We start from the raw sequence: 21,444 nt of genomic DNA, 5'->3' as shown, positions 1-21,444 counted from the left end.
TTCTCCAGAGATGCCTGTGTGCGGCATCTACGGTGCTCTGTGACCCGCTTCCACCCTGACCTGAGTCAGATTCCTTCTGTTATCTAAGCTTCTCTTTCTGACATAGTCATACATGGAGTCGAGCTCTGTGGGGGAAGGGGGATTAGCTTGGATGTTGACAGCCATTGCAAATAAACATTCACATTCCAAGCAGAGGGGATGAGTCTAAGAATGTTTAGAGACCATCTTCATGTTTATATCAAATGACGAGACTTTCTACCGTACTTCCTACATAAAATCGTCACTTTCAAGCTAGATTGAGCATTTGGTCCTACTACTACTATAGCTCTGTTGAGGGACTAGAGAGGTAGGGCAGTGCTAGAGAACTGCATGAACACAAGATGGAATCCCTGTGGTATTAAATTAATAATAATACAAAAGGACACAAAGTTAGAGAGATAGGGAGAGAAGGGCAGATCTGGAAGAAATTAAAGGGAAGGGTGAGAGTAAATATCATCAAAATACATTGTATGGAATCCTCAAAGAATTAAAAAATATTTTTAAAGACTCAAGGTTGTTTTATAATCTTGCATACACAAAATCATAGCCATTGCTTGGAATCAAACTAAACTTGCTTTACTTCCTTTGATGCAGATAAAACTGTCTCCAGACACAGCAAACAAGTGTTTTTGCTCACAGCACAGTGTTCTGTCTTTCCAGGCATCCTATAAGCCACTGTTGAAGCAGGTTGTAGAGGAAATATTTAATCCTGAGAAGCCAGATCCCGTTGACATTGAACATACGTCCTCAGGCCTCACTGATCTCCTTAAAACTGGATTCAGCATGTTCATGAAGGTAAGTAACCAGGAAGGGGTCATCCTCAGTGTCACAATGTCCCCTTTGCTGAGCATGGGAATGCTGGCACACGGTTAGCCCTGCCCAGTACCAGGGAAACAATGGTCTTCCACAATCAGAGCAATCCTCATTGACCATTTGATGATGTGCAGTGTGAGCTCACAGCCTCCCACAGCTTCTTTGGACCTGAGTCTTGTCGTCTTTCCTCAACAACACATACAGCCTTGGTGGGGTCACAGGGCATCCTCAAGAGCACCGCTGGAAAGCTTTTACACTCATGATCCATTTGTTACCAGCAGGAGTACATATACTACTGTACACTGGGCCTAGTGGCGATCTTTGCTCTTGGTTCTAGAACTTACTCTGTAGAATAATGAACAACTCTGCATACTCCTATGACTAATATCACCACAAGACTCATTAGCCATGATATTTGTTATGGTCCAGCAGACTCGGTGAATTTCTTTGGCTCATGTCTGGGGTGGGTGAGAATGACTGAGCAGCCCTTGGAGTAGGGATGAAAGGAGAAGAGAGCACACAAATGGGATCTATTTATAAGCCACTGTAAAGTTTCTAAATTTAAAAGGATCTAAACAAGATTGCAAACTGACCTCCCAGGCTCTGCCCGTATTTCAGCAGTAATAACTCTTAGAAATAACAGAATGTTTTGCCAGCTTCAAAGAGTCTTTGAAATCATGAATTAATCTGCATTAAAAAAATCCAGCCTTTTGGAGTTCACTAAAAGCATATTCCAGGAAAACTGGCCCATTCCAAACAGCAAAGAGGACAGAAGCCAGACATCAGACTGGAAACCAAGCCGTAGATTGGCTGGAGGGCCTTCCCCTTTGTTCGGCTCTTCCCAAGTACCAGAAGCTTCTGACGCAATGCTGGCTGCTCATTTTCTTTCTTTTTTCCTTAATAAAGCAATGCAGCTCAACTTCTTAAAAGTGTCCAGGGCTCCTGTGCTGAGTCTAAGCCCAGAGTTGTTGGGCCACTATCTGCCCGTCTGTCCTGAGTAATTCTTCCTGGTAGCCATTAGCTTTAAAAAAAAAAAACAAAACAAAAAAAAAAACCAAAAACAAAGATTGAAGGAAGGAAGGGAAGGGGAAGGGAAGAGAAAATTAAAAACAGCAGTGACTTCTGGAATAGCCAACAGCCATGGTTTCAACCCTCTGCACTTAAGTGCCTCCTCTACAAGCTTGGACATCCGCTGGTGACCATGGACTGTAGCAAGAGGTTGGTTGTGAGTTGATTCCCCACGTGCATTTTCTGTCACTGTCCCATGAATCAAGAGCTGTCACACTTGAAAGTCCCCCCCCGCCCCCCCATAAGCTCTGTGGAGTTTTTCTCCTTGTCCTGTGCTCAGCCACCCCGCCATTCCCATGTGGCCTTGGGAAATGGGGTATTCAACCCCATTGTTGGAACTCCTGAAGAAAGGCTTCAGCAGCAAGCTGACCTCAGAGGGAAGGCTCCTGGGAGTAGATTAAGGAGGAGAATTTGTGTTCTCCTAGCTGCTATAACCTCTCAAAAAGCCATGTTAAGAAGGAGGCCAAACTAGACAGAAGGATGTCCGTTCCACCCCAATGCCTGTGGACAGGGAAGGAGGGAGAGTACAGAGACTCACAGGGGGTGTGAACAGTGCCCAGGTTCCCACACACAGTGATAATGACAATCCATGTGGACCAGTCAGCCAGAGCATTTCTGTCCACCCTCCTCTCCATCCTCATGACAACCTTAGCAGGTAGGTCCTATCCTTATCCCTCTTTTGCCCAATAGGAAACTGAGGCTCCACGTGGCTAAGCAGTGAAGCAAATTTCCAAAAGCCTGGATTTCATCTCATTCTCTCCTGTTCTCACATGGTTTCCAGAGAGCACACAGTAAATGGCAGCTCTGGGGTGTGTCCTCCAGTCCTGCCCACTCCAGAGCACTTGCCTGTCACAGCAGTCCCTGCCCTGTAGCGCTGCCAGGCATGTTCTTGGAAGTTAAATATCCCATGCTATTAATTCTGGTTCTCTTTGGGATTATGCAGCTGCCTTCCCTTTCCTGAATCAGTACAGCTCATGAAGAAGGTCTCTGCCTGGCTTGGTCATGGGGCCACTGATGTGAGTGAGATCATGCAGGGTTCAGGGGCACCTGCTCTTACTCACACTGCTTTTCTGGGACTTGGGCCCAGGTCTCATGGGAATAATGAATCCAGGCATTGCGGATATGTCACCCTACACGTTATATCTTGGTTCTGAATCCTCAGGGGTAGTTACTGCTCCTCTCTCAGGTCACTCAGTGCCCTGTCCTCTGCCCCCGGAATGTGTCCCCTACTTTCTCACTCAAGACTTGTAGTACTGAGCCAGAAAGAAAGGAAGGAAGGAAGGAAGGAAGGAAGGAAGGAAGGAAGGAAGGAAGGAAAGAAGGAAGGAAGAGGGAGGGAGGCAGAACCTGATGAACTAAAGCCTTCCATGGGGAACCTTCCCATGCACGGCTACTGTTGTGCGAACGGGAACATTCTCAAAATTTAACTTGAGCTGGAAGGGAGATGCTGGTCTGCCCCTGGTCAGTCCTTTCTCTGCACTCAGAGATAATTTCCTGGTGGACTTGGGGTGACCAGAGGCAGTCTACCCATGGTGTAGGAAATGGATGATGAGAGTAGATTGGAGGCCTGACAAGAAAGACATGCATGGAGAGACAGGGCCCACAGTCACACCACAGGAAGCATGGCATGAGTCTCATAGCATGTGGTAGAAAGAATGCAGGAAAGGGTGGTCCTGGCCTGTGGATCTCCCTCAGGGCTCTCTTTTGTACATACTCCGGGGCTGTATTTATAAAGTGGTTTATAATTATGTGTCTTGGTTGCCTTTCTCCAGGCTGATGCCTTTCAGAGTAATGTTTTTCTAAATATTCAACATAACCCGTTGTACGTGGGCAGGTTAAGACAGTTGGGGTGGCTGGAGTGAGCACTGCATAGGGGAATGGACCAGACCAGAACTCATTACATCTAGTTAGGTCAAATAGCCCAGCCTCGCCTCCTATATCTACAGATGCATGACTTGAACATTTTTCTCAGTTCAGATCTGACTGAAAACACTGTAAAAACTATGGCTAGAGCCTGGATGGCTGATCTAGGTTTTTATCTTCTGGATGCTCGACACTTGGCATTCTGCATACAGCAGGTACTTACTAATGGGGAAGGGCGTGTCAGAGAAGATGGATTACAGAGTTCATTTAGCGTAGCTTGAAGCCATTGGTTTCTCTTTCAAACTGCAAAAGTCCCACTGAGTGTAGCGAACACCTTCTGAGACTCTCAGTGAATACCCGAAACCACAGGTATAAGCCCTGTGGACACGCAATGCAGTGCCTTTTGCCACTAAGCAAATGGTGTGTGTTGTGGTCATAGTGTGTGCAGTTTGCAGGTGTGACAGTGAAACTAGACCTTCTTTCCTTTTTCCTCCTTCACACTTGCAGTGGTTGAAGGCCTGTTCTTAACACGCATCTTAGCCACCTCCACAGACAATTATCTATTTCCTCATCAAGTCAAGAACTTTCATCTTCCCACTGAAGTACTTTCCAGCTTTTCTTTGGCTTATCAGATTGGCCAGCACCCTGCTTTTGGGACATAATTTGCACTTTGGAGCCATAATCAGGTAGATTAAGGAGTGCTTAAACACAGTGCTTTGATGCTGCCGATGTTGGTTGATAACCCAGGTGGTTTTTTGGTGACTAAAGAGGGGGTGTATTGCAGTATGGGCACTCTGGACAAAGGGATTCTCTCGGTGACTAAAGAGGGGTGCATGAGCAGTATGGGCACTCTGGACAAAGGGATGCTTCATTTCCAGGCTGGAGAGAGCAGGGTAAGATTTCATCATGTGTCTCAGAATCATTTGCAACATAAAATTTAAGAGATTGGTTTCTGGAAGTTTCTTTTTGTACTATAAATAACTGAAAATGTGGAACACAAAACCTCAGATAAGGAAAACTGCTGCCTGACCCTTAAGCCTGAAGCTTCATCCAAAATTTTCATGAATGAGTGGCACTATCAGCCAACTCCAGTGAGCCTCATCAGCTGCCCTCATCCTCCTGTCCACCAGCTTCTGAGCAGGTAACCCCAGCTGTACATCTACTTCACTGAGATGGAAGTCTACCTCTACTCTATCTCCATCCCACAGCACAGTGTTGAAGTCTGTTTCTCCTGGTGCTTCGCCTCCCTGGAGAATGGAACAGAAGCAAAGGCGCTGATGTTATAGAGTGGAAGAACTCTCCCAACGGAGTGGTAGATAAGGGGAGCAGATGCTGGGGAGGCTTGGGGTCTCTTCTCCATGTCGCATTTATTCTGTAGTTTGATTTGTTGAATAATAGGTTGCTCTCTTATCTGTATCCCCCCCCCCCCACACACACACACACCTCCATCTAGTACATGCTCTGGGAACTTCCTTCCAGGGTCTGTCTGCAATGGAGGGGGTAGAGACCAGAGCCACACACCTGCAGTCAGGCTGTATGAGAATCACTCAGCCTCTCTGTGCCTCCGTTTTCTCGTATGTAAAATGGGATGGCAGTGGAGCTGTTGTGAGATACGTAATAGCATGCTTAGCACTCAGCACCAGGACTGTTTGTAGTCAGTGCTTCTTCTTCTGACTGTGGTCCCTGCCAGACAGTATCTTTGAAGAAAGAACCACGTTGACTATCTTTATACCCTATACGTAGCCAGTGTCTGAGTGCACACACAGGGAAGGCAGAAAGATTATGAGTTTGAGGCTATCCTGGGCTATTCGCAAGAGCCTCTTTGAGAGAGAGCGGGGAGGAAGAAGTCAGGCATGGTGGTGTATGCCTGCAATCCTAGCATTCAGGAGATAAAGGTGGGAGGATTGTGTGTTCAAAGTCAACCTGGGTTGTATAGTGAGCTGCAGGCCAGACTGGCTGCACAGTAAAACCCTGTCTCAAAAACTCAAATAGCAAAAGAGAGTAGGGGGAAAAAGAAGAAAGGATAGAGAACCTGTTTTTAAATGAAAGCAAAGAAGAGACTACACACACTGCCCGCACAGAAGCCTCGGCATTGTAAATCCCTAGCGGTTCCCACTTGCCAGAAGACAAGCAGTTGGGTGACCTTGTGGCATGTTCCTGGAGCCATGTTCCTGGGTTGTGATGCTCTTTTCCAGACCATATCTCTGTCCACTGTGAGCCCAATTCACTGATCTCCACAGTGTTAGTAACATGTGAGCAAACTGTGGGGAGGGGAAAGCAAAATATGCATGCCTTGGCCGCCCTGAATGCCGAGGCTGGACCCAGGATGTCTCAGGTCCTGACTGTCCTGAAGCCCTTCTGCACCATCACCACACTCTGAAGATTTCCTGCCACCTCAGTGCTGTGGCAAGTGCTAGCCCCGCTGCAGACACTTGGACGTGGCCCCTAACTCAGTTTTACTTGTGTCCATACATTTCTGTAGGCCTAAACATGAAAAAATGGTGTGCATCTGTCTCTGCCAGACAAACTCTCCATGGGTGGGGAAGTCCTGACAGCAGGGTCTTACCTCCCTGGAATCAGAAGTTCATTTGTGTCATAGTGTGGGCAGTTAAAGCACTTTTTTTGAATGGCTCTGCTCTTAAATCAGAGGCCATGGGAATCTCTCATTCCCACTGGTTCTGGTTATCGAGTACCAAATAAGCAGTCATCCTGAACCCCAGCTCATAATAATACTAACCATTCATTCTACTCAGAAGGTTGCACTCTGGGAAGAGCTCCACGGAGCAGGATCTGCCTCCCAGGAGGCTCTCCCACACAGTCAGTGAGCCAAGACTGAGCATCTACTGGGAACTCTGAAGGCCCTGTGGTCCAGGACCTCAGCTCCTCTGCATGGTGTCAGTGCTCTAAGAGGGACAGCCAGGGGAAAGACTTTGGGTGTCATGGCCTGAAAGTCAGCTAACATCACTTGTACAGCATTCCACATGTCAAGGCAGTCCACCTTAAGGAAATAAAAAAATGCATTCTTCCTCTTGAAAAGGGGTCAAGAGCCAGAGGGGCAGGAAGTATTGTCATGGCCACTTGGGAAAAATACAATCTATATGCAGGTAAATCTACCTCGTCTGGCTGTCCAGGGCAGTAAGGGCAGTGCCTACTGATCCTACGTGTCCATCCTTCTTGGAAGACATTGAAATCATTCACACTTCTGACCTGACTTCAAAATCAGTGGTACCAGAATGGCTATACTGAAATAAATAAATGCCACTTGCTATATGTCCATTTTTTAAAGAGCAAGTGTCCCTATTATCTAAGGAAGACTTTCAAGTCAGCCTGATCACTTCTCAGCCATCAGAAGGACTTGTAAGGCTGTCATCCTCCAGGGACGTACAAGCCAGTGAGGGTGATCCACTGAGCTGGGAGGACCAATGTGGGCTGAAGCTGGCATGGAAAAGCCCAGTTCCCTAATAGACTCCCACACAGAGTACCTTGAGGTCCTCTGAGTAAAGCTTGATCTCGACCTAATGAGTCAATCAAAACATACTTTCCCCTCTCCATGGAATGGGAATTTAATTTAAAACTCGCATGTCTAATAGGCAGCCCTTTGAAAGTGCATTTCTGAAATCTGTGGCTTGAATTTCAGTCTCCCGAGAGTAATATACTTAATATCTACTCCATGTGTTTGAACCTTGGTTTGTTTTGACTAAAGGACAGGATCTGTCAAGATGTTTTCTCTGCTAGAATTGGCGTAAAGAGGGTGGGCTTTATCTAATTAGATGGTAAAGAGGGTGGGCTTTATCTAATGAGATTATAAAGAGGGTGGGCTTTATCTAATGAGATGGTGAAGAGGGTGGGCTTTATCTAATGAGATTATAAAGAGGGTGGTCTTTATCTAATGAGATGATAGAGGGTGGACTTTATCTAATGAGATGATAAAGAGGTTGGGCTTTATCTAATGAGATGGCACTAGGCCCTTTTTCCTCCTTTCTGTGTGCTTTAAATGTTTCTGTTGCTGTGATTGTTCCATTTCTTAATCTTTTTCTAATTAAGGCGTGCTTAATTAGAAAAAGATTCCTGACCAAGAGTCAAGCCCCCACCCCTGCCTCTGGGCCCCGTGTCTGAGTTGATGTGACAGCATCATGGCCTGGAAACAGGAAAAGCCCACATGAAGGAATGGTGCTCACACAGGCCATAAAAGCAGTCAAAACTGTGCCATAAGATACCAATAAGTCACAGCAACTTAATCAAAGGAAGGCTAATTTATTTTAAGGACCAGAGGATGTCCAGGGACCCCAAAGACAGCAGGGCAGAAGGATTAGACCAAGAACTGGAAGGTCCATCTGAAAGGTGAGCAGTCCTCGAGACTCACTGTTCTCTGCAGAAGGGGCTAATGATGCCCAGAGTAGTGTAGGTGCCCAGCTGATAGTAGGTGAACAGCTGGGTGAGTGTCCAGACCTACCTTTTGGCTCTCCTTGATAGCCACGTGTCCACAGAGCCTCATCTGCCGTAGAATGACTGGATTACCAAAGGCCCAGTTGGGCTCAGGACCTCATTCCATGACCTGAAAACCATGTTTAGACAGCAGGATCACACTATAACCACATGGCTGCCAGCAGCCCACTCTGAGCTGAGAGCAGATGATTGGATTATAGATAAAACAGTCACCCAAAGGATGCTTTGTGAACGGGGTGGGGGCAAATGCTGGGCTTCATGTGAGGGACGACATCAGATCCTTCAGCTGTGAGAGCTGAGCATGCCTTGGAGGTCATCTAGACCCACTCCTTATTACTCCAAATCTAAAACAAGATTTGGAGAGAGAAACTGTTGGATGGGGTCCACTGTGTTTAATGGCATTTCTGATTAGATGAAACTATGTCAGCATTGAGTTTCTTGGTTAAATGAGTACAAGTCGTGTGGTTCCTCTTTGCAACCATTTATAACCATTGTTTAAATTCTTCTCAATTATGGTGCATGCTATGAGGTAAGGTTTGATTTCTATCTCACATTAGCAAAATCTATTCCAAGAGTCCTATGAAGCGGACTTTGGCATGAATTATTTAGCAAAAGCAAAAGCTGGACTGTGAGAGTCTTCGTACTTTGTCTGACAGGGAGCAGTGACTGTTGTAGGTAAGGGAGACTTGGATGGACTAGACACCTGCCTGCCGTAGCAGAGTTTGCCTCATGTGGGTCTCAGTATGTTGAGGAATATTGCAAGGAAGAGAGAAAAGTGATGTGAGGAAATCTGCTGGAGTCACAGGGCCTTGGGGACTGTCAGACCAGCAGGAGTCAGGCCCAAAGTGCTGAGATGTCATGGTACACAGAAGGCTTATGGTCATTCCAGATGGCTGCAGAGGAAGAGAACACAGTGACAGAGATAAACAGAAGCTGGAGTTAGATCAACAGGAGTTGGAAATGTAGATTTTTACCAAATTTTACCAAAAACAGAGTTACCTTTGCTAGTTAGTTGTCAAATTGACACAAACTGAGACTCTTGGGAAGAAGGAACCTGAATTTAAGAACTGTCCCTATCAGATTGGTAATTACTTATGTGTGAGGGCCCCAGCCCACTGCAGGGGGTACCACCCCTAGGCAGATGGTTCTGGTTGGCTGAGAATGCAATCGAGCAAACTATGGAAAACAAACGGGCAAACAGCTTTCCTCTGTGGTTCCGACTCTGCCCCTGCCCTGACTTTCCTGAGTGATGGACTGTGATTAGGACTTCTAAGCTACCTAAACCCTTTCCTCCCCAATTTGGTTTTGGTCAGTGTTTTATCACAGCAACAGACAGCAATCTAGAAGAGTACCATTGTGTGATGCTTGAGACGATGTAACACATTCCTGTGTGCTCCTAAGACTTGCCCTGGAAGCATTGAGAGAGGGAAAAGCAGGGTGAGCTGGGAACTTGGTGAGACAAGAAAGAGAAAAGATGGGGCTCTGAACTGAAGGAGGGCTGGGGGATGGGGGCCAGGGAGAGTCACTGGCTTCCACCAGGGTGGGTATTGGTTGCATAGCCAGTAAGCAGTTGTCCAGGCCTCTTGTGTGTTCTGGGTACCCAGGTGGATGGGTTGATGTTGTCCTGATTGAGCAACAGAAATGGAGAAAAGGGTGGCTTGCTTTGGGGCTGGTTAAGTCTAGGGGCTGGTGAGAGACCTCTGTACCCCGGCAGCCTGGCCTACAGTACAACCAGAGCCATTGGCCATGGAGTGTAGGTAGGGATAGGCTCACCAGGCAAGTGTCAAGAGAAGAGAAAGGTCCAGAGGCCAGAGCAAGCAGGGACACTGAGGTGACGGAACAAGAAAACCACGGAAGAACAACCCGAGAGGAAAGGGAAGTTAGAGGTTTAGAAAGTCAAAGGCAGGGGGCAGTTTGAGGAAGGAGGAGGCCAAGACTGCCAAGAGACAGCATGGATCTCAACAATCCAACGGCTCCGGCTGCCGGGCACCCTTGCACAGTGCGGCAGAGTCCTATGAGGACCGAGGAATTGGCTCTTGTTTCTCCAGATCAACAAGCAGTTTCAAACGGTGAGAGTGAAAATGCTTTAGTTTGAAGCACTCGTTTGTAGATGGCAGCGGGTAGATTACAAGATAGAATGTTTCCCTCCTGCTCCTCAGCAAGGCAGCCCCAGATTTCAGTCTCAACCCCAGTGCAGTGCTTAGACCTCAGTGACGTCATAGAGCCTCAGCATCTGTCTCGCTCTGCAGATGGCCCCTTGCCTAGTCAGAGAGTCCAGGAATGGCCTAGAGCAATGCTTGGCCCCCTCTACCGGTTGTCTTTCCTCCTTCCTGTCTTCCTCCCTCCTTCCCTCTCTCCCCTCCCTCCCCCTCCTTTCCTCTGCACTCTCCCCATCTGCACTCGCCAGTTGACTTTGCTGAGCTCTCCTTCCTCTCCACACCCATGAAAACCCAAGCTGTGTGCCGCGCAGGGACCCTCCTCTGTTCTGGGTACTGCTGAGTCCCCACCACCTTGAGCAGTGCCTCCCATGTCCATAGTAGTTGTTCAATAAATGCTTGTTGAATGGATGACAGGATAATCAGCAGGGGGCAGTGGTCATGCTGTGAATGACTCCTGGTGGCCATTCTCAGGGTTGGCATGGGTCTCTTCAGGGCCTGCTCTCTTTTTAAAACCTGAGGCTTTCTCGCTGCCTCTCTAAGGCACTGATGGAGAATGGGGAACCTGATCATACCTATTCTGATTATAAGAGAGTCACAGATGGAGAGAAACTTCGTAAAGGAGCAATATGCAGAGGGGACTCAGCAGCAAGATTCCCAGAATTCCTGAGAAGTTCCAAACACGGGAAGTGGCAGATCCTCGCCTTGACATCTCCTTCCTGGAAGCCAATCCAGACCTCAGAGTGCTCCCAGAGCTCACACCTGCAGAGGCCCCATAGACCGCACTGAAAAGCTGGGTTGGGGGTCGGGCGGTGGGAGGGGGGAGCCATCTTCCCTTAGCAGAGCCGATGTCCTCAAATCCCAGCCACTTGGCCGCTCATCAAGTGACAGAGAGCAGAGACTCCACGTGCTTTATTACACCTTGCATGTGCAGTGATAGATGCTGTGTCACACTTTCCTCTTTAGATTGTCACCCCGCAGACTAACACAGAGATGGGACGCAGTCATGTATGGCTGCTTATGAGGAATGCGGGATTGGGTTGGGAACGGCCCTGCTTCCCAGCAGCCTGCTGGCCTGACACGCTCTGAAGAGAAAGTCTGGTATCAACACACAAATCTAAACTGAAACCAAACGAGCAAACACCAACATGAATTAATTGGACCCATGTATTTGTGCCTAGACCAGCATTCGCCCATTCCTTCCCCCGGGGCTGCTCTTTGTTGTCACTGTGGTTCATTTTCTACTCCCTTTTCATCTTCTGCTGGGTCCCTCCAAGATTCTCAGCATGGGCTTCAGATTCCAAACTCTTATGGAAAGCATATGTCTTGAGGAACATGCTGTGCCATGCTAAAGTTCCAGAGCCAGTTGTATTTCTGTCCCAGGATTAAGAACAACAGTTGTTTGTGGGGCTGGGAGGCCTCTCGGGGTCTGGTTACTCAGAAGGCAATGCAGAGCACAGAGTGGTTCTGTGGTTCTGAGACGTGTCTAAGCAGACCACTACAGAAAACTGCAGCCCCTCAAAATGCAGAAAACATGTAACCACGCAATGCCCTGCCCCAACTGGTGCATCTACAACACAACCCCTCCTCCTGAGGCTAGGGAAGGCGGGGTGGAAAGATTGCAAGAGCCAAAGGAACGGGAAGTCAGAAATGTCACGAAGTCTCATCAGCATGCCTGCCGAAGCAGGATGGCACTGTCAGGATTCTGTTGCTGTGAAGAGACACCGTGACCACAGCAACTCTTGTAAGGGAAACCATTTAACTGGCTGCTATCTGACCCGATGTGGTTCTGTTTTGCAGGTGAGCCGGCCCCATCCCAGTGACCATCCCCTCTTGATTCTCTTTGTGGTGGGCGGCGTCACAGTCTCTGAAGCCAAAATGGTCAAAGACCTTGTAGCATCTCTGAAGCCGGGAACCCAGGTACTGCATCGTGGCTGACACAGGAAGGAGTCCAGGGGCAGCAATGGGAAGGGTGGTGGGGGCTTCATGGTTCTTCTGGCTTGCTTGCTTCTCCGTCTGCTCCTTCTCCCCACATCCTGTTACCTACCATGTTCTCCTTCTGGCTCCTTCCCCAAAGTCATCTTCCTGGCCAGACCAAGCCCACCCACACCTCCCCAGAGAGCTTTTTGTTTTGTTTTTCTTTATGGTTAAGGACCTACCACTTTGGCAAAGTCCATTGTAACTGGTTACGTTCTCACACCAAGCAAAGGGATCCCTGTTGTTTGCATAATAAATGGTGCCAGCCAAAAGCAGGGTAAGGCTGTCACCGTCCAAACCCTGTGACCTCCAGTCCCCAGCATCCTCCAGCCCCCAGCATCCCGTGTCCTCCCTCTAGCCCCAACTGCTACAAATTCTACAGCCTCCCAAAACAGAGCCTCCAGCTGAGGTCAAGGATTGAATTGCATGAGCCTGTGGAGACATTCTACTTCCAAACTATAATGCTGAGGGACTCCAGAGACCTTGTCCTGTCTGTGGTAGTCAGGGGGAAAGAGTGCCGTCAAGAGGTTCAAGATGTCATCAAGACACTAACTAATACTAAAGGCCGTCCACACAGCTGCACAGGAAACAGCTGGGGGATAGTAGCATTCTAGCCCAGGCCTGCCTACCTGGGCGGTGATGTGGCTTCCTGCTGATTCTGCATGCGCTCTGTATCCATACAGCCAGCATTCTCTCCTCCTGTGACATTCTGCCAGCTGCTCCAGACTCTTCCGAGTCTCTGCTGGCATCCCAATCCACACCGTGCAGTGAAGTTCTTGCCTGTTCCCTGACTACTCCACATTTGCCAACATTGTCCCTGCCACTGCCCCTTGAGGACAAAGGCTGGGCCTAGGCTTGAGCGTGTGGCAGGAGCTCGGTAAGCCTGGGGTTTAGTACATATATTGAATCCAAAAGAATTCGCTAGAAACAGTCTGTGGTGTTGAGTGCCCGAGCCTCAACAATGCCTTTGGTGAAATGAAGGAGACCCGATCTCTCTCTATATCCCGACTCGCAACTGGGAAAGAGAAGATGGGTATTTAGGGAAGAGGCTCAGGTCTGGGAGTAGCCAGTCATTGTCTGTGACCCTTTCTACTGTTACCATCTTACCATCTATTATCATCAGAGCTGGTGAATCCCTGGAAAACTAATCATCCTAGCCTCGTTTTGTACACCTATGCCAGCAGAGTTAGAAATCTGTTTAATGAGGCCTTTTTTTTTTTTTTTCAAATAAGTAAGTACCTTTCTGCTGTCCCTAACATGGAAACCACATTCCTAATTCCTTACAACAACTGTACATTGAGACAGCCTGCCAGACACAATAATCCCTTCTCTAAAAGGATAGAGTGCAGATGCCTTCAAAGTCCGGTGACAGTATGGAGGCAAAAGCCAGAATCAGCAGTGGCTTTGCCAGTCTGGCCCTGTACCCATTCATCTGCAGACAGAGCATCTCAGAGTGTTGGAGGCTTAAGGAACAGGCTTGACCACTCCTTGTCCTTTGTGTGAAAACTCCCTGAGGCATTATCAGGCCCTAAGAGGATTCTCTCAGCAGCAGGGAAAAGCTGGGACAGCTACTCACCACAATGCCTTTGGTCTCTAAGCTTGTGGAGGCAAGGAGATTGCCTGAGTGATGCTGGAGTGACATTCACTGTAGCCCTCCCCTTCACCTGGCAGGTAGTAGCCACGCTAGCCAGCAGCTAATGGAAAGCTCAACCTTCTGATTTTAGAAACACTCTGGAATTCAGGTCTTGCTATGTGAGCCGTATTCAGAATGGTATATGCATCAGTTCCGTTCTCTGCTTGTGCTCACACTGCTGTTGGGAGTGTGTGAACCCCGCTGAAGGAGCAGATTCCATAGAAGCAATGTACCAGGAGGCTGTCAAAAGCACTGCTGACCTGACCATGTGTGAGCAGTATCTATCCACACAGTGGAAAGAAAGCCTTTACCATTCCATCCAGGGACGGTTGATAAGAGAAAATACTAAGTCTTTCTTTGACTTGACTAAGGAGGGGAACTCTCCCAACCCACCCCAAACAGGTGCAAGACCAAGTCAAGAATCTCCTTAGGTTCCTCTGTTCCTCAAAGCGTGTGTGCCGGGTACCAGCGCTGTCTCCTCACCCTGCTATGTGGCATGAGGCCCTGTGGCCAGATGCTCTGGCCAGCTGAACTCTGTTGCTGTTGAATGGTGGCCATGAGGCCCACAGAAGCCTGTGATTGTGAGAAGACAATTACAGGGAGGTATCCTCACCGAAAACAACCAGGCCAGGAAAAGAAAGAAAGGCCAAGCATGCGAGCTACCTGGCTCTCAGCCACTTTTCATCCATGGTGTGGACACCATGCCTCCACGCACTTCCACATGTCTGAAGCACAGTGTTTGGTGAGAATCACAAGCATTTAAAAACAAAAACTAAATCCAGAAATCTAGCCCTACACAATTCTGCGTACATCTTTGGGGGTTCAGGGTAACCTAGGTACCTGCCTGCTCCAAATCATTATAAAATTGACGGGGAACCCCAAGGATGCTGAGATCCGTGACATTAACAAAAACACCCAAACCAGAAAGGATGAAGCACAAAGGGATCTAGACTGTCATGTGCAAGCTCTGCAGGAGAGCTGACCCTCAGCACTGACACCTGGGACCAGGTGGACAGCAGGTCAGACAGGTCACAGGTCTTCTGAAAAGGATAGCTGTCTCCCTGGACTAACCACTGAACATTTTAGATTTGGGCACCAGTAGGTGGATGTGTGCCCGTGTGTACAGTATAGCACGTGTATAAGCAGGGTTAGATCACACCTCCAATATCTGTGTGCAAAAACCATTGCTTCTGCTGGATGGATGAAGGGTCACATAGGCAGCTGTGCTGTGTGGTCACTTTGGGGGGGGTGGGGGGATGGGAATTGGGCTTAGAAGAAAGGGAAAGAAAAAATATTGCCTGCTCTTTTTGATTCTCAGTATTGGAAAACAGAGTGCTCTGATACCCAAATCCTAGGTTTTACTGCCACATCTGCATTCAGCAGAAACAGAACAGAAAGGTGTTGGCATCTGCAAATCATAGTGTGGCTGGAGAAGAGGAATGCCAGCTAGCAGGCCTCCCAGGGCTGGGCCTCCCCAACTGAGTGCAGCACATGCCAAGCAGAGGCGCCTTGGCTCTGGGGACACTGAGGTTGTCCGTGTCGTCTCACTGTCAGCCAGTATGTGAGTAAGCTCCATCTTGGGACAGTCTGTGGTCGAACCTCCACCATCAGCCATGTTTGATGATGCCCCATCACAGTTGCTGTGGCTCTGCGGTGACTCTTCACAGATCAGTGATTTGTCTCTGCTAAATGCCGCTTTTCTGTTAGACTGTGAGATCTATGGACCGTCAGCAATGACTCTGCATGGGTGGTGCTTTAGGAGGGGTTGTGGTCAGTGACAGTGCACGGTGCAGGTGAGGGTGTCCCAGGCTGCACCTTGGGTCCTGGTGAAGAAGCTCTGACTTGTGAGTGCCACACATGGCAGGTGGCAGATGGAGATGGGGCAGTCGGGAGCTGAGGAGTCATGGTGAAACGCTGTTCAAATTTGAATGAAACCAGGCCTGAGCTGAGAGGGGGGAAAGTCACCGCAACCAAAAGAAGAATTAAGAGGAGAGAAGGAGAGCTGGAAAAAGGGGACCAGAAATGTAGAGAACAAGGACCCTTTGTGGGCAAGGAGCGGGATGGTCCCTGGAGTTTGCCTGTTACCCAGGTCTCCTGTCAAAGGCCAGCTCTCTGGAAGGTATTCTCCAACGTCAAATCAGCCTCCACACTGGCTGTATTTAAAGCATTTACATTTCAGCTGATAGGCCAGTTTCAAGCCCTTCTCCGCTTTTTTTTTTTTTTCCTCTCCCATTTGGAGCCAAGTTCTTAGAATGACAATTAGCCAAATAATGCTGACACAGTCTTGTTTGAATTAACTTAGAAAAAAAGAGAAAATGCTCTAAAGCAGTCTAATGTCAAACATGCCAAGGATGTAAAAGTGCTGCTCATGGGCTAGAAAGATGTCCCAGCAGTTAAGAGCACTTGTTGCTCTTGCAGAGGACGCCAGTTCAATTCCCAGCACTCTCAGTGCAGCTCACAACCATCCATCACTCCAGCTCCAGGGGACCTGACACTCTCTTCTGGCCTCCAAGGGCACCAGGTGTACCTGTGGCACACACACATACATGCAGGCAAAGCACTCAACACACATGAAATGAAAAGCATTCTGGATGCTTAAGGATGGTAACCTGGTAGGGTGGATGTAAACCCTGGTGGTGTGACCTGATCTGGTTTTAAACAGCAGCCTCAGACAGCAGGTTTCTCTGAACTGATCGAGTAAATGTACGCAGTCATCTAACCGTCCCTCCTGAGGCCTTCCTCTGTGAAAACCTTCTGGCTGTCCAGGGCTGAAGCCCTTGCCTCCTTCACTGTGTGCCGGTCCTGCCCAGTCGGTTCTTTGACTCAGTTATTTCTGAACTCACTGTTGCAGGCCCTGCTCCGTACCAGGCACTGTGCTAAAGAAACAATGGAAGGTGGCAGTAAGACAAACAGCCACAGGGCATCCTCGGGCTAGAGGGTGGGAGGCTGGTCCAGGAAGGCTTGCTGGAGGCGGAGACATCTTAGCAGATTGAAAGGCCACAGAAAGAGTAGGGAGCTCTGCCCAGATAAAGGAACATCTCCAAAGAGCCAACTGTGAAGGTGCAGATACTTGAGGGTAGCTGACACGTGGGACTGACCATACAGAGTGATGGAGGAAGAGCTGCTGAGAAGCCAGCAGGAAGCCGACTCCGAGGCCTGGGATGCTGTCCTGGGGGCTGGGCTTATCAATGGTGGTGAGAAGAGAGTCGGGGTTTGAATCCACTAAGTAACAGATTTACCCCGAAGGAGCACTCTGGCAACCTCCCCTTCCCTCCATCACTTAAGGGCTGCAGCAAGCTGCAAGGAGGGAAGGCAGCGGAGGAGGAGCAGACGCCAGCAGCCGCCACCGGAAGCCCCTCGGGAGCCACCGGAAGCCCTCGGGAGCCTGCATTGTGCTCAGTGTTCTGCATAGTGTTCATCCAGGGCAGACAGTGTTAGTCATGCCTTAAAGATGAGGAAAGTGAGACTCGGGAGTGATTAAGCGACTGCTCCAGGGTAGGCAGCCGTAGCTGGGGTCCAGCACAAGCTGGCCATGCCTAAGCCTGTTCTTGCCATCACAGCGCTCCGGAAGAGTCCCTGGAGTCAGCCCTGCTCTCTCCCTTCCTCACAGGCCCCCTAACCTACTTCACAAACTGCTTCTGTTTCCTATCGCCCCAGACGCCCTCAGCTGTGGCGCTCAACAGGCTGTCACCTCATGGGCCTGCTTGTTTGGATGAGAGGAGCCTGATCTCTGTGTTCGCACTCAGAGCAAACCAATCCAGAACCTGTCAGCCGTGGCTGTGAGCCCAGCACAGCCTGAGCGGGACAGGTTCTTCAGGCGCCATTGGCTGCTCTGTGTTGACATCAACTGAGCTGGTAGCCAGCCCCACTCCCAAGTTCTTCCAACCTGACAACAAGGCCTGATCTTCTTTGGAGACACACTCCATCCTCACTCCTGCCCTTGATCTCAGCTGGAGAGGAATCCACTAACATTAGACAGGGTTGAGGGCTGTGCGGGGCTGACAGTATGGCAGGCAGTATGGCAGGGACTAGTAAGTCATGGGGATGGAGTATATTAACCACTGCTGGTTTCTTCTGCTTCACAGGGGTCTGTATCCAGAGGCTAGGGAAAGTGTGTGTGTGTGTGTGTGTGTGTGTGTGTGTGTGTGTGTGTGTGTAAGCCATAGGACAAACTCATCTGTTATTCCTCAGGACCTGTCTACCTTGTTTTTTGAGACAAGTTCTCTCAACTAAACTGGAGCTCATCAAGTAGGCCCTCTGGCCAGGGAACCCCAACAACCTGTCTGCTTCTGTGTTCCCAGTCTCAGGATTGCAGAAGCACCCCACCATACCCAGAGTTCTCTTACAGATTCTGGGAGTTGCACACATGTCCTCTTGCTCGCACAGCATGCACTTTGCCCACGGAACCGTCTCCTCAGCCCTATGGATACACTTTAAAGCGTGTTTCCTAACGATGGTTTACAAATCCCGTAACGGCCCCTAAAGCTATGAACCGTATGTGTTTTCCCTGAAAATTCTGTGCTTTCAAATGGTTCTGAAGGAGATCTGCAGACCCATCACAGAATCACAGTAGTTGAACACTTCCTGGGCTCTCAGCAGAGGAACTTACATAACCCTGGAGATGTGCTACAAGCTTGGGTGTTCCTTTCTCCCTGGGATAGATGAGGTGGGAGAGTCGGCTCCAAGTAAAGTGACTGTATTCCATAGGGAAGCCAGCCAGCCAGCAGCGGAGCTGAGCTCTCCCCAGCCTCTGGAGCAGCTCTGGCCCGGGAGCCCCCTTGCCACACACCTACATGCTTGGGTGGCAGGGGCATGCTGGTATTCACCACTGTCCTCAAACCCTCTTTGCACAGATTTCAAGGAGAATGAGAAGTTCGGGTTTCAGTGGTTTTTTTTTCCCCTTCCAAAAATATGGGTTGGCTGGCATTAGCCATGTGTTTCTTGAGATAGCTCTCTTCCAAGAACAATGCTTCAAAGGCAGTGCTCTGGGAAAAGAGAGGGAACTCTTCGACAAGGTCGTTTTTTTTTTTAAAAAAAAGTTATTTTCAAGAAGAAAAACAAAATTCTGAATGTTTCTTTTCTACTCCCTCCCTTGACCATGACCCAGCCCTGTTCTGCCTTGAGTTGGAATGTGGCCTCTGTTTTGCACCAATGAACGAGTTGCATTTGGAGTTGATTACTTCACTGATTTCATTCCACTGGGATAACTTGGGGGGCAGGCGAGAGGACAGGGAGGTGTCCAACCTGCACCTGTCCAGCGTCGCACGGCCCAGTGCAGCCCAGTCATGCTACACTCTGGTGCTTGCCTGTGGAATTCCTTCTGGATCACCTCCCTAATTTCCCATTGGCAGTTTCCTATGGAGAGGTGCTAGTGCCTGCTTGGGCAGACCCTCACATGGCCCTTACAAAGCGTACCATGCCCCCAGGCAAGTCCTGGAACTAACTGTCTTGGTGTTCTAGAGAGAAATTGGCCTCACATTGAAGTCCAGGCTAAGGGAAGTCACCCAGCATCAGCCAGGTGAGCCCAAAGATCCACATGGAGTAGGTGTGCAAAGCATGAGCCACGCTGAGCAGCCAGGTTATAGATGAGGGAGCCTGAGCCACGTCTGCTTTCTTCGGGCCTCACCCGGTGCCTCCTTCCAAAGACCTTTCCTGGCCCCTGGTAACTGACCTCCCTGATTGTGCTGTGCCTGTCCCTCCTGTCGCAGGTGATCGTTCTGTCCACAAGACTCCTGAAGCCACTTAACATTCCTGAGCTGCTCTTTGCCACTGACCGGCTACACCCAGACCTTGGCTTCTGACATCTAAGAGAAGATAAGACCTGTTTGAGCTGGAAATACCAATACCCATCTGTCACCATTCCAGATATGCCTCCAAAGCCAGTGTCCCCGTTACTAATTATAGGTATGACTTCATTCTACCAGAGAGGGCTTCATAACCAGGCAGAAGACAGCTTGTTTGGACGTCTCTTGTTCTTCCAATGCAAAATAAAGACTGAAGTGTTCATTCTTCTTCTAAAGGTGTCAAGCTGTCTTTAGCTGACTTCCCCTGGAGTCCTGTCATTTATCCCTCCCCCTTATTGTAATCTTCCTGAAGCGACAATCTCCCTGCAAGTCCATTAGCTCTGGGTAAATGCCTGCCTGCAAGCCTTGGCAGAGATGAGCGTAATGGTTTGAAGTGAGTTAGGGAAAGTTAAATGTGCTTAGAATTCCCTGCTTGAGGAAAGCAGGGTGGTCCTCGTGATAACATAAGTGAGGAAGGGCTGTCACAGAAGGAGCCAGAGACTTTGTTTCTCTCTGATGCCAACACATTTCTAAGGACAAGGGAGGAGGGGCCTGGTGGCCTCCCTGAGTGGTAAATCACCCCAAGAGTGACAAAGGGCTGCTTTGTTCCAGTTGGTTCAAGGAACAGGGCAGCCCTGCTATTTGGAACAGCGGTGGGAGGGACAATGAGGGTGACCGAAGGCTGTCCTGGCTGCAGATGCTTTCCTCAGGTCCAGAGGAAACCCCACGTAGAAAAGATTTCCTCCCATGAGTCTAGATTGGAAGCACAACCCCCCAACGGCCTTTGTGATTTCAAATTCCTACTGAAACAGAAAGCGTTCTTCTGGGACGTTGTATTTTCTTTCTGGTCATAGCAGAAAAACCCAGACGCATCTAGTGAAATTATGTGAGAACTCCGGGGAAAAGGAAGAAAGAACAGCTTGGAACCCAGACATCACTTACAGGTACATGACTGATGGGAGTTCCTGGCATGAGGAATGGATGTCTGAAAGAAGACAAAGCCGAAAAACAGTTTCTAGTGTGGATTAAGCAAGAAGAACAAATAAAATGTAAACCAAGACATGGCTATACATTTTAATTCTCTATTAAATGCTGTCATTTTAAGGAAGTAGAAAAAATAGAATTGTGAGTTTAGAATCATTTTGAGATGAATGAAGCTGATTTTTATGAAACTGTGTTCGTTTTTCCACCCACGTGTCCTTTTGACCTTCGCCAGTTCTTTGATGGTGCTGAACTATAAGGCAACTCTTTTTTAAATCTCAGTAAGCTGAAAGTCTTACATTTGAATAAGGGGGGAAAATGACATTAGCCTCAAAGAAATTATATGTATGCAGAAATGGGTGCTTTCTAAAATAAAGAAATTTAAAGTAACCTGCCACGTGACTCAGAACCGTATTCATTCATCCAGTCATTCTCCAGTGTTGAATGGGAACCTGTAGAGAACATTCCAGACACTCTGAGAAGTTCTGAGCCATGCTTATCACAAAGCAGACAGCACCCTGACTCCATGGCGCTCCCAGGATGCCTGGGTCCCTGGGGGATTTCTTCTCAAGGTTAAGTTACACACCCTATGTCTACATGCAAAGGGAATCAGAAAGTACCAAACCAAACTGCTCACCAGTGGTTAACATCTGGAAGACACAGCAAGGGGAACATGGGAAAGGGG

At 48.7% G+C, this 21,444-nt stretch overlaps 1 protein-coding gene across 1 annotated transcript in view; it reads left to right on the top strand.

The window, feature by feature from the left end:
• The window catches only part of Scfd2 (sec1 family domain containing 2), a 323,332-nt gene extending 302,178 nt beyond the window's left edge, over positions 1–21,154 (top strand). The window contains exons 7-9 of the mRNA XM_052735152.1: positions 700–834; positions 12,186–12,305; positions 19,704–21,154. Of these exons, the coding sequence (XP_052591112.1) occupies positions 700–834; positions 12,186–12,305; positions 19,704–19,796 (348 nt within the window). The 3' untranslated portion in view covers positions 19,797–21,154. The remainder of the gene's footprint in view (positions 1–699; positions 835–12,185; positions 12,306–19,703) is intronic.
• Positions 21,155–21,444: the final 290 nt, after the last annotated feature.

This window comes from Peromyscus californicus, unplaced genomic scaffold (genome assembly GCF_007827085.1).
Source record: "Peromyscus californicus insignis strain IS unplaced genomic scaffold, ASM782708v3 Scaffold_13__1_contigs__length_99412109, whole genome shotgun sequence".
Taxonomy (NCBI): Eukaryota; Metazoa; Chordata; class Mammalia; order Rodentia; family Cricetidae; genus Peromyscus; species Peromyscus californicus.
The sequence above is the reverse complement of the archived record's forward strand: the minus strand, read 5'-3'. Positions and strand labels throughout refer to the sequence as shown.